At 40.9% G+C, this 12,412-nt stretch overlaps 1 protein-coding gene across 1 annotated transcript; it reads right to left on the bottom strand.

Annotated features, from left to right (window-relative positions):
* Positions 1-761: 761 nt before the first annotated feature.
* Positions 762-9,751, bottom strand: LOC133416997 (elongation of very long chain fatty acids protein 4-like). Its single transcript, XM_061704414.1, has 7 exons — positions 9,497-9,751; positions 7,013-7,104; positions 6,718-6,905; positions 5,279-5,359; positions 3,336-3,507; positions 3,018-3,145; positions 762-2,330 (listed from the first exon to the last, which is right to left on the bottom strand). The coding sequence occupies exons 2-7, from the start codon at positions 7,077-7,079 to the stop codon at positions 2,043-2,045; spliced, it is 924 nt and encodes a 307-aa protein (XP_061560398.1). The 5' UTR covers positions 7,080-7,104; positions 9,497-9,751; the 3' UTR covers positions 762-2,042.
* Between the last annotated feature and the right edge of the window lie 2,661 nt (positions 9,752-12,412).

Here is a 12,412-nt window from a genome sequence, read left to right on the forward strand (position 1 = left end):
TAGTCATGCAACTAAGGTTGCTAAATTCCCATATTTTTATTTTTCAAAGTTGGGATGGGAATTGAGTACTTATGATAAACGTGAATAAACCAGGTATTTACAAAAATTTGCTCTTGAAGTCGCTGTAGAGTGAAAATAAATATTCTAAATTTGACACACAACAGAAGAGTGTTGTTAACAAACCTACCAAATTTGAACCCTCAATAATCAAACGCATTGGAAATTCCCATGCATCAAACATCTGTTTTGAATTTTGCTGTTCAGCTCCTTGTTAAAAAAAACAGCAAATTCTACAAAACCTTCAGAAACATTGACAAGCTTGAACATCAAAAGTTTAGAGGTTACATTAAGTTGGCCTGTAAAAGTGATTGTGCATTTTAGGTTCACCCTGAAATTTCACCAGAAAGCTCCACACCCCTAACTTATATGGCCTCACTATTGCAATCGTAATATAATACCGTAGTAACAAATGGATAATTTCATTTGTTTCCTGCAAAATAAGCCCCATTATTTCCTGCACAGAACATCTTGGTTCCAGAGGGATACCTAGTTGAAGTCAGATTAGTCAAGGCGTCTCCTAGGGTGACCTGCTTTCCCGGGCACCCCGTGAAGTGATGTGGAAGTAAGCTCTTTTGCAGCTAAAGCCAATTTGCCCCCAAAGATTAGGGCAGATCTGTCTGGACAGGTCAAAGGCAGCGTATAGCTCTCACACACATTTCTTCGTGGGCATAAAAAAGGAGCGGACAAAATCTGTGTGCCGTCACCGTCCTTTATTTTTTCAGTGGTTACGTGCAGCAACAAACAGTCTGAATTAGACTTTGCTTCCGTTCAGATAAAAGCGGCTCCCTTCCGCCCTACGCGGTGGCAGTGAGAAGACAACACTGATCTCGACCTCACTCTCTTTATTCTCGGCTACATTGCACAGCAAAAAAAAAAAAAAAAAAAAAAAAAAAAACACGGGGACCCACAAAAAGTGTTGCCAAAGAATAAAATGCATAAACACTAAAAAATAAAAAGAAACTATTGTTTCCCCCCTTCCCCAAACAGTGTTTTCAGTTATAAAAACAACCTGTTAAGATTCAATGCTATAAATGCAGCACAGTGACAAGTTGGATATGTGCACATTGCACGGCAGTCATTTTGAAATGATTAAAATCTGTTGCTGTCCAATGAAAAGCATATTTGGATTGAAATTACACCAAAAAAAAGAGATAAAATAAAAAAATAAATACATTGAAATGTAACTCATAAATAAATTTTAAATAATTTTGAAATATAACAAATAAAATAATCCAATCCCACAATTTGGAGATACATGCTTTTCATTATACAGTGACAATTTGTAAACAACCCTCTTTTAATGATACTTTGTCAGAGGGCGATAAAACAGTGGTCACCAACATGGTGCCCGCACGCCTGTTCTAAAAATAGCTCACCAGTGATGGGACATTGGGATTTCCTAGGAACAGTGTAGAAGCGATCATTTGGACATGTGAAAGAATAAAGTGTTGCGTATTGATATTTCTGTTTTTCTGTTGTCTTCACTTAAATATTTTTAATGATCTATAATAACGTAAATATTTAAGGTAATTTGAACCAATTAGTTTTTTCAGACGTGTGTAGCCCTTCACATTTATCAGTACCCTAGCAGCTCTCGGTTTCAAAAAGCTCGGTGACCCCTGCTATAAAATAATCATAAATATAAGCAGAATTAGACTACAGAAGCTCTCAAAGAAAACACGACTGGGCTCCTTTGTAAGGAAAGTTGGATGTGAACTTTTTGGATGGCAAGTCGGCGATGATTCAGTAACATTCCGGGTGTGACGTGGTCCAAAAATGTTTGGACAGAACGTGCACGTCTACATGTTCAGCATTTTTGCCTTGCTTGCTTTTAAAAGGAAATTTGAGACGAAAGACAACAGGCAGCCAGAGAAGCAGCAGTCATTTCACACTGGCGTTCAACGGCTGCCATCTTCCCCTCCCAATCTTGTGTCTCTCGCTCTTTAAGATGTCCTCCCGTTGGTCGCACAGCGAGCCGTCCTTTACTCCCGTTTGGCCCGTCCCTTCTTTTGCCTTTTGCCGTTGTCTGGCACCGCCTCGTCCGCTTTGCTGTGGCCGTTGGTGGCCTTCGAAACGCCGTTGGTGACGGGCTTTGCTTGGCCCCTGTGCGGGGGGGGCGGCTTGCTTCGGTACGCGTGGTAGTAGAAGTTGGCGAAGAGGATGATGAAGGTGACGGCATAGCCGATCAGGGCCCACTGCATCCAGTTGGGGAAGGGGCAGCCCGTGTAGAGGGAGTGGCCGGCGTGGCCGATGGTCACGTGGAACTGGATCTGATGGACACAAACCCAATGTTTTAGCCTTGTTCTCTACCACCATCTTTTGAATAAGTCAGTCAAAACGATATTACGTTTATCGTTTGCAAGGGAGACAGAACGCTGGCCATAATTTAAACTTCAACAGGGACGTTAATTCAAAAATAGACTTGTTGGGAGCTCGGACATTCAACAGTTAACATGAGGCACTGGCTAATGAATTGACCTTTCTGTTGCTTGCCTCAATGGCAATGGCAATGCTCTTTTGAAGCTGAAGTGGGTGGCTCACTGTAGAACTGAATTTAACTAGCAGGCTAGCCATTATGTTTGGCTAAATTATTTAAAGACAACCTGACCAAACATTATACCTGTCAGAAAATGGTTTCCACAAACCCCATAATGGAGGTTTGGTTCCCAGTTTGTCCCTTTTGAAGGGGCTACTTCACCAGCACGGCAGTCTTGCGATGTTCTCTGTCCAATTATGTACGACATTCATTCGAGGTATATACAGGAAACCAGTCCAGGTGTATACCCCGCCTCTCACCCAAAGTCAGCTGGGATAGGCTCCAGTTTACCCGTAATGAGGACAAAATGGATACTTTCAAAAGAAAAAAAATCTCTCAAACAAAATTGAGGTCGACCAGCGTCCTGCAACCGGTTATTTTCAACATTAGAGATTCAGCTGGATATTTATGTAATGCCCACCATCTGCATAATGGTGAGGTATTTCTTCCACCAGAGGTACTTCTGCGTCTGTGGTCCCAATGCAGCCAGGCCATAGTAACCGTACATAACGACATGGATGCCGGAGTTTATAGTTGCACCAAAGAAAGCTGTGGGGGGTGAGAAATATTCCAAAACGTCAAAGTAGTGACCAAAATTGCAAAAGTCGAAAAATACACTTGGAGAGTGATGACATCCAGCATTTTAAACTACTAAGTGTTCAACCAGATTACTCTGATGCCTTGCCTATGTTGCTTGTACCCCGATTAATTTGTTACTTCATTCTTCATTCACTCTCACCTTGTCCACCAGGGACCCACTTTATGCCGATCCACCAGAGGATGAACATGGTGCAGTGATGGTAGACGTGGAGGAAGCTGACCTGGTTGAACTTCTTCCTCAGGATAAAGAAGACGGTGTCCAGGAACTCCACCCCTTTGGAGATGTAGTACCACCAAAGAGCAGATGCTATCTAAGGACGGAAGGAGAAAGGAGGTGGGTAAATAAAGCCCCTGAGTACCTCTGCTCCATTCAAACAGTATTAAAGTTAAGTACTGCTGCAGAATCATTTTCATTTTGTCATTTAATAGCTCATGAACACTGAAGAAAAAGAAATCACTTGCAGTATATGAGCTCTAGAGTAAGCCATGTAAAAAAATAAATACAATTGTACTTTAAGTAATGACGGTAACGTAAAGCCCTCGCATATGGGCAAGGAAAGCCACAGTTGCTGATGCACACTCAAACACATAAAAACCGTACAAAATGACAACAGTCGCAACGAGTCCGGGTGCCGAAGTCACTCACGAGGCAACGGCCCTCGAACACACCGCAAACACATCCAACACATGAATACAGTACTACAGTACGTACAGTCATTACATTTCATAAAAATATTTTCTTTCTTTACTTATGTTTTACATGATGCAGTGCTATTTTTACTTATCAAAAACATGACAAAAATGATCATGTTTTTTTAAGGGGGCAGGAATGGATTAATGGCATTTCAATTAGATCCAAGTACAAATTTATATCAGTTGAGGTTTCGGAATGAGCACGTTTCAGTGTTGTTGTACATAAGGTACATTATTATTACAGGTGTATTTGGTATCATCAATTCCTGGTTTTACCGCTGCCTGGTGTTAAGCACGGGGGACAATGACACAGTAACACACAGTTGCTCTCTGTAAGCCACGCTGCCATGGCATCTCTTATCCCCGACTAATGCCACCCTGAAAAAGCATGGCCTGATGGGGCGGAGCTTTGGGTTGGCGAGACAGCTCGGCTACATACCATTGTTTTTCAGAAAGAAATGTCATATATATTTTGAAATGTCACTAATACAAAATAATCTGCAGATAAATCCTATTACTGTATTTACTAATCTGGTGGTTACTCAACTCTAGAGGGAGCCAGTTTGGGTAGGCTATTTTTTTGTTATGTTATGATAATTTTGTTTATAAATAAATCATTTTGCTTAGTTTAAAATTGTGAATTACGTGGAAAGCACAAAACCTGAAAAATGCATATCTTTATTTCAGAGAACAGAAACATGTCCTTTAGCTGCTGCAGGTACAATGGCGGCAATAATGGTAATCCGCTGACCTCAACCCTATCGAGAACCTGTAGAACATCCATAAAAGGATGTGTGTGGACGGCAGTATGCTACCTCCAAACAGCAGCTCTGGCGGAGAATTCTTGCAACCCCAAATAAGATACAGGCAGAAATTTTCCATGGACTTTAAATTTCAATAGATGGTGATACTAAAGAGGGAGTTCCATGTTAACATAACTTTATCAGTAAAACATTTTTTTTTGTCAAGATAGCATTTAAAAAAACAAATAATAATAATAATAATCTGTCATAAATATGAGTTATTCTTTCAGAATGGTACTTAAGAATACTCTACATTTTATGCACTGATTTTAGAGTAATAATACTGAATATATATTTTGTAATAAACATAAGATCGTCGTTAATACAGCGCAGGGGACCCGCATACAACATGAAGCAATAAGTCCAGACATTAATTTATCTGCAAGACTGTGTACAAGTGTCTGGAGGTGCTGCTGTTTTGGTTTATAACAGTGTTAGTTCACTCTTTTATGCTGGTGCGTGGAGGCCACGATTTTAGAAAATACATTCCTAGTTGCTCTTCTTCCAAATGGTCTATAGGCCTTGTTAATGAGTATCTGTTCGTGCGTGCATGCATGCATGCGGCGTTGCGGAGGAGGAGGCTCACCCTGACTTCATTGACGTCGTCAGAGTAGTTGACAGGTTGACAGAGGTAGCTGTACCCGGCTGCTCTCGAGCCAAGCAGGAGCTGATTGGAAGACAATTCAAGTCTAGATTTAGTCCACACCATCAGTTACTTTATTTTTAGTACATCCATCCATCAATTTTCAACACCGCGTATCCTGGTTAGGGTCGCGGGACGCTGGAGCCTATCCCAGCGGACTACGCCCTGAACTGGTCGCCAGTCAGTCACAGGGCACATTCGCATTCACATTCACATCGTCGCTGAGTGGGAACTGAACCCACGCTGCCTGCACCAAAGTCAGGCGAGTGTGCCACTACACCATCAGTGACTTATTTTTAGTACACCACAACTGAATTAAAAAAATATATATAATACATTTTTTAAAAAGTAGTGCAGTTGAACATGTTGGTAGGGACCATCCTTTCTTCTGAATATAGCAACAAAATGATAACCTTCCACATTTATCTGTTATCGACAATTTCCAATCATATTATAGTGTGAACAGTACTCACACTTATTGCGCAACATCCCAGACGAATCAAACAGTGGGAACAAGCATGGTCACTAAATCAGCGGCCTCCATTTTAAATATCTTTTATCAGGGCCTGACACATGTATTGTTATATCTTGTTATGATAATATACACAGAAGAAAATCCCTATATTTTGCTCATACAAAAATGATTAACAATGCTGTATTGTGGGAAAACATGCCAAGAATTGTGATTTAATTCCACAATTCTATATATTGTAAATACTTGTACATTCAGTGGGGACTTACCCGACTTAAGCCATCTCTTAACACCACCGCTATCACGTATCAATTATCAATTATGGAAACCATCAGTATTATACCGATATGCAATATTACAGCATGTAACTGTACCACATACCAGTACATCATCCGGGAAAGTTCAGTATAAATATTTATCCAATAACATCACAAAAACAAAACAATGTACTACAATACATCACACCCACGAGCGATGCTGATTATTAAATGTATTAATTGCTACAGATCACTCAAGACGCATTTTGTCTCGTCAAAGTTGGCAGTGACAAGTTGTACTCTGACCAACCAATTGGAGGACAGGCAAATGCTGAGGACAAACTTGAACTCCGTTAAAGGAATAGTCCTACCGCTAATATCGTTGAAGTTGTATCAGCTAGCACAACTGATTCTGACGGCCCGGAGAAGATGAGATTGACATGGCAAGGGGGGGGTGCTAAAATCTGATTGGACAAAATCTAACTGGAGTGGAAGCAGTGCAAGCAGTGCTTGCAATTGCATTCAGGCCAGCAACGAAGGCCTTTCTGCCCATCTGACCGCCCTGGTGTACTGCTGTAAATGAAGTAGTGCAAATAACCTGCAACAAACAGTCATTCAATTCTAATTCAAAATTGAAAGAGTGCGCTGCTGACCTCTTTGGCGATGTAGAAGTTGAGCACCACCATGCTGAAGTTGTAGACGATTAGGGTCTTCCTCAGCGTGTACGGCTGGCGGTCCTGCATGTATCTAGGCCCCGCCCACAGGAAGACCAGGTACAGGCAGCTGATGGCCAGCGTGGGGCAGGGCGACGACATCAACGGCCAGGTTTCCACTCGTTTGTCTGGAAGAATGTATTTAAGTCGCGTCATTGGACGAAACGTGAGCTTACCTAAAGCTCGTCACGCTGACATGCTGGTATTGTACAAGTTTAAAAAAATGCGCACTCACCTGCTATAGTGAGACTCCATTTGTAAAACGCTATTGTGTCGTTCACCAAATGCGTTGCAGCCTCCATGGCGTAGCCTTTACGCTCGGTTATACTGTGACAGAGACGCAGAAAAACTTGTGAAGACGTACAAATTGAATTACTGGCCAATACTGTGTGTCTCCATCAGTGCTTCGTTATGGTCGGCATATGGGTGACACGGATATATTGTGATTCCCAATCGCTGTGCTGTGGCACTCCAGTGTGCCATGACAGATTATCAGGTGTGCTGAAGGAAATAATGAAAGTTCCCTTAATTGGTCCAAATATTAATATAATGTATCTTTGTTCAACGATCTACAGTAGGCGAGTGACATATCAGCTTTTAGTTCATTTGTAACAGAGACAAATTAATCTTTTGTTTTTTAAAATGATTTTGTTCGGTGATGTGCCATGACATTTTTCCAATGCAAAACACAGTGGATATAAAAAGTCTACACACCCCGCGTAAACACCAGGTTTTTGTGATACAAAGAAATGAAACACCATCAATCATTTCAAAACTTTTCAACCTTAATGTGACCACACCTGGCTTGACCAATTTAATTTTGTATAAATCTTTTCAAGAGGGAGATAAAAATAAACAACTCAAGTGTGCATATCCTCTTACAACAGTAATGTGGCTGTGTTCGGAATTAACCAATCACATTCAAACTCACCTCTGATTAACCCCAAATAAAGTTCATAAGTTCTAGTAGGCTTTCCCTGATATATAAACAATTTGGGGCGGGGTCGGGGGTCAATTACAAATCCTCGTTTTTCGCAGCAGGGCTTGGCCCGTATTTCTGACACGTCGTCACAAAAGCCATTCTTGCCACCTGTGATGCATTAGTGAACCACGAGATGTTGCTGTTTTCCGCGCCTATTTATTTTATATTTAATAGAGAGCAGTGATTCAATTCCAACTGTAATACACACAAATGTGTTTTTCTCATAATCTTTATTTTATAGTGCTGTTTTTGGAGTCATTTCCTTTGCATTTGTCCGTTTGACTTCCCACCAGCGCTCCGATTGTGCTCCACAAATTCTGCCTCGCAACAAGCAGCCAATCAAATGCATGACATCATCAGGAAAAAGAATAACTGTTCACGGGGGATCGGGACCAAGCCCTGCAGCGAATAGCCAATATTTGTTAGTAATTCCCTTCCCCCCCAAAAACGGTTTATACTGTACTGTATTTGCCAAGAGATAGCCGCAAAGGACTACTTTTGTCTAAAGGAAGCTCCTCAGCTCACTTCAACAGTTCCGTGGCACCAAGATAGCACCAAATGGCAGTTAAAGCAATACTTTTATTGCTTTGGCCTGAACACAATACGCAAAGATGGGGTTTTCCCCCAGCAAATAACGAAGGATAGGTTCCCCAAAAAATCAAATCAAAATGCAAATAGGCCGATTCACGAATGTGGAATGGCGAATGTGCTGGGATTCACTGTACTGTACCAGCAATTTACAGCAGCACATATGCTGGATTGCTAATATTTTGCTAACAATTTGTGACATTTTATAACACACGTGTATTATTTGTTGTCTGTGCGATTTTACATTTTAATATGTACTCTCTTACCACCTTAATTCACGTATCGTGGTACTTTACCTCCACATAATGTGCAAACTTGCACCAATTCTGTCTAAATATGGCAAAAATAAAGATGGCATATTTGAATGACATAAGTATGTCTGAGAGATATGTGCACCTCACTCACTAAGCAATGTTGCGTAATCGCCTGTGTGATGAGACCAGGTGTCTGTTTATTAATCTATAATTAATCCCGTGCACCAGACCAGATCCCCTTTCAATAATTCAATGACAAGCTTGTGTTGTCGTGAAGTTATTAAAATGACCCTCCATGCATCTGTGCGAAAAAGATCGTCCAAAACTTTAACACACAAGTTTTAAAGCACAAGCATGCAGAATTTGTGTTTATTGCAGGGGCCAAAACTTTTAAAGAGGTTTGGCACACGCACACAAACGGCGGCTGCGCATGCGTCAGCAGGTTCTTGTGTCGGGGCGCTCAAGAGGCTTAAATTCAATTGATCAACGAGCTTAGAGGCGCTTGCAGGGCCTAAGTACAAATTTCCGCGACATGTTTCACGATCCCGTGCATGCAAGTGCTGCACACGCAAAAAAATAAAGGGGGAGGGGGGGGGGGGGCTCATTTACCGTACAGTATTGTATATTTTGGCCATTTCCAGCTTCCAAATTAGCACTATTGTAATTTGTGGCTGCAACGCGGCGCCAAAACAATCCCGGTAACTCCTAGCAATTTAATAGATTTGAGTTATAATCGCATTGAATAAGAACTTTTACTCTAATTGACCGTAACCGTTATCCTTCCAACAATAAATCCACATAATACTGAAATGGGCTCTTGTGCGTTTGACGCCACAACACGGCATAAAAACTGCAAAGTAAACACATTTGGAAATGCGATCTATACTGTACTTACCTCCTTTCTATTTAAGAGGCGTTGAATGACATCCGGTGCAATTGATTTGCCAGCGTCACACCTCGTCCGTCTCGGCAGGGGTCCCGTTAACCCTCGACATTAATAATAATAATTTAAAAAAAACATAGGCAAGAAACTACAAGCAAGGCAAGCCAACTAAATAAAGTAGGTGTTTAAAGGGAAGGGATGCTAATTTAGGGTGTAGGTGCGAGCCGGCCGCTTCGCCTCCTCATCATCAAGCAGCCCTGCTCAAGAGGAGGCGGCCGGCGCTGCGCATGCGCAGATCTTCTATCGCGTGACGCCACTCTGACACGTTTTGCCCCCCCCTCTCACGGCCACGTTATGTTCCTTGTGTATCACATTCTTTCATTCACCCCAAACAAAACTATTTGTAATTAAAAAAGATAGTTTTATTATAATTTTTTGTGTGTGTGTCTATTGATAAATGTCGCTCATTTGTAATGAGGAAGTAGCAGTACGGTTTGCAGTGCTCGTTTCGTGCACAAGATGGAGACGTCGAGCTGATGTCAAGCCATGCTTAAAATAAAAGTAGTGCTTTTTTTTAAAGTTAAACGTTCGACTTAATTAAGGTAGTTTATTAATAGTTTTTTTTTCATAAAGCTGTAAACCCGTTTTTCAATATTCTTTAGGTACCTCTGTTGAATTACAATTTTTTTGTAGTAAGTATTTGCGTGACATGCTATTATTAATTTTATTTAATAAGCAACTCTTTTTTTTTTTTGTACAGTTGAAGTTCCATATATTAAAGCAATTTTAGTTGTTGTTCTGCCATACGAATGATGTTTGCACATTTGGTGCAACAACTAATAAAACAGCTGACACTTTTACAGTAAATTCATACTAAAGTATAGTCTTTATTTTTATCACTTTTAGTAGAGATGATATTCAGTATACCACTTATTTTAGAGCTTTGTACCTTAATTCAAAGCTATCCATGGGTAAATTTACGTCAGGTGGACAGTAGGATATTACAGGATGCTCCAAAAGTCACAAAACACTCTGGGCTTTATTTTTGTGACCAGCGCAAATCCAGCTTTGCGTTTGGCGTAACTCTGCGAGGAGGTGGGTTAGACCCGGTCCTTGTAATTTCATAGACGAGCGCCAAAGCGGCGTAATTAAAAGAAGGTTTCCGCCATGGCGGCGTGAGCACAGCTGACTCCAATCATGTCCAATCAAAGCAGCTAAAATGTTTTGGGTTTTTTGGGGGGATTTTTTTTCTTCTACGTGTTTTTCATTTACTATTTCATCTTAGGCTTTGCAGTCTTTGTAAACATATCATTCCCTTGCCCATGGATCACCAATTGACTTTGGAGCAGCGTTGCAAAGTTTCTGCCTCGCCAGACGTTTTGCTGTTCGGCGCCAGTTTTAGAAGCGTTTACGTCCGTCACACTGCTCCAAGGCGCGGTGAAATCTGCGGCATCCGTGGCAAGTTTCCCCAATCACGATTTACTCTTGACATACAACACAAGGGAAGGCCTGCTCCGACCACCACTGTTGGAAACGCCAAACTCTTAGAGCAGGCGTTTGCGCAACAAGGGTAAAAAGTCTCTCCAGAGGGCATTGCTGGAACTCGGGATTCACAAAAGGCTGGCTTCGGAGAGTGATAAAGCTTTCCCGTACTGCCTTCAAGTTATTCAAAGGCTTCAAGCGTCAACAACCTTTATTCCGCCGATCAATTTTTCAATCACGAGTCCTTTGAACTGTATTCTCGATCTGTCCCATATGACTGCTACATTTCTCGACGTGATATTTGCAGCATAGCGATAGACCATTTACTCCTTTAGTACACTTTTTTTCTTCTTCTTCTTTCCCCTTTGGGGTTTATATAATATTATGCAAGTGCTTGTTAAAATGCCTCCACTGTGCCAATGCTAATAATGGATCTGTGGTGTTACTTTGCTTTTCCATGGGTACGGCTAGCAGATCCATAAAGTGCTGTTATTCAAACCAGCGAGAGAACGGCGAGTCCTCGTTGGTCTTTGCGTGTATGTGTGCTTGTGTGTGTGTTGACAATGTCAATTAGGTATTCATTTAACAATATGTTTATCACTGCGGTTGTACAGTGGAACCTGAGATGTCGAACACGTTATAGCACTTAGTTCGGAGTTCCAGCAAAAGTTTAGGTCAGAAGTATGCCTTGAATGTCATACAAGTTTTGAACATAACGCATGATGTCAGCGTATCACTCACGCTCCCTCACTTGACCTCATTTCAGCTAGCATCAAAGGACTTTTTTTATTAATTTATTTTTTATTTATTTATTTTTTTTTTGCTCTTTCTGACCCTTTTTACATGAATAGCCACCCAAAGTGCGAGGACTCATTGACTCTTACACACTTTAGTTGTGCGGTAGCGTGTGTTTTAGTTTCCATTTTAAGCATCAATTCCATTACATATATATATATATATATATATATATATAACTACAGAACAGTGGACCCTGCATATTCGCCAAGTCTGTATTAACCAACTTTTTGTAAACAAAGGACTTTGATTTGGATCTTCACGGACAGTGGTATAACCACCTTAGGAGTTTCTCAAGTTTTGAGCCATCCATCGCAAACAACAAAATAAGAACACTCTCAAATCGCTGCTGTAAGCCGCAACTCACGGCAAGACGCTCACACGCAGGTTAATGGCCCAACACTGCAGCTCTTGATGTCACTCACTAGGCCACACCCCCTTAAAGGTATACATATATATATTATATTTTTTCAATATTTTCATGAACTTTTTTTAATACAATAAAGTGCTATTTTCTTTATAAAAACACGTAACAAAAATATGATTGTGTTTTCGGGGTGGCTGGAGTGAATTAATGGCATTTTAACTAATTTTAATAGGAAAGGCTAGCCACAGACTGAGGTCTAATAGTGAAGTGTTTAATTTGTACGG

This window comes from Phycodurus eques, chromosome 18, assembly GCF_024500275.1.
Source record: "Phycodurus eques isolate BA_2022a chromosome 18, UOR_Pequ_1.1, whole genome shotgun sequence".
NCBI classification, from domain to species: domain Eukaryota; kingdom Metazoa; phylum Chordata; class Actinopteri; order Syngnathiformes; family Syngnathidae; genus Phycodurus; species Phycodurus eques.

What these genes read in the sequence shown, in the direction of transcription:
- LOC133416997 (XM_061704414.1), bottom strand. Translation starts at nt 7,079, where the DNA reads ATGGAGGCTGCAACGCATTTGGTGAACGACACAATAGCGTTTTACAAA. An exon ending in ATGGAGTCTCACTATAGCAG is followed by an intron (nt 6,906 to 7,012) that starts GTGAGTGCGCAT and finishes ACATTCTTCCAG; the next exon opens with ACAAACGAGTGGAAACCTGG. An exon ending in ACGACGTCAATGAAGTCAGG is followed by an intron (nt 3,508 to 5,278) that starts GTGAGCCTCCTC and finishes TTCCGTCCTTAG; the next exon opens with ATAGCATCTGCTCTTTGGTG.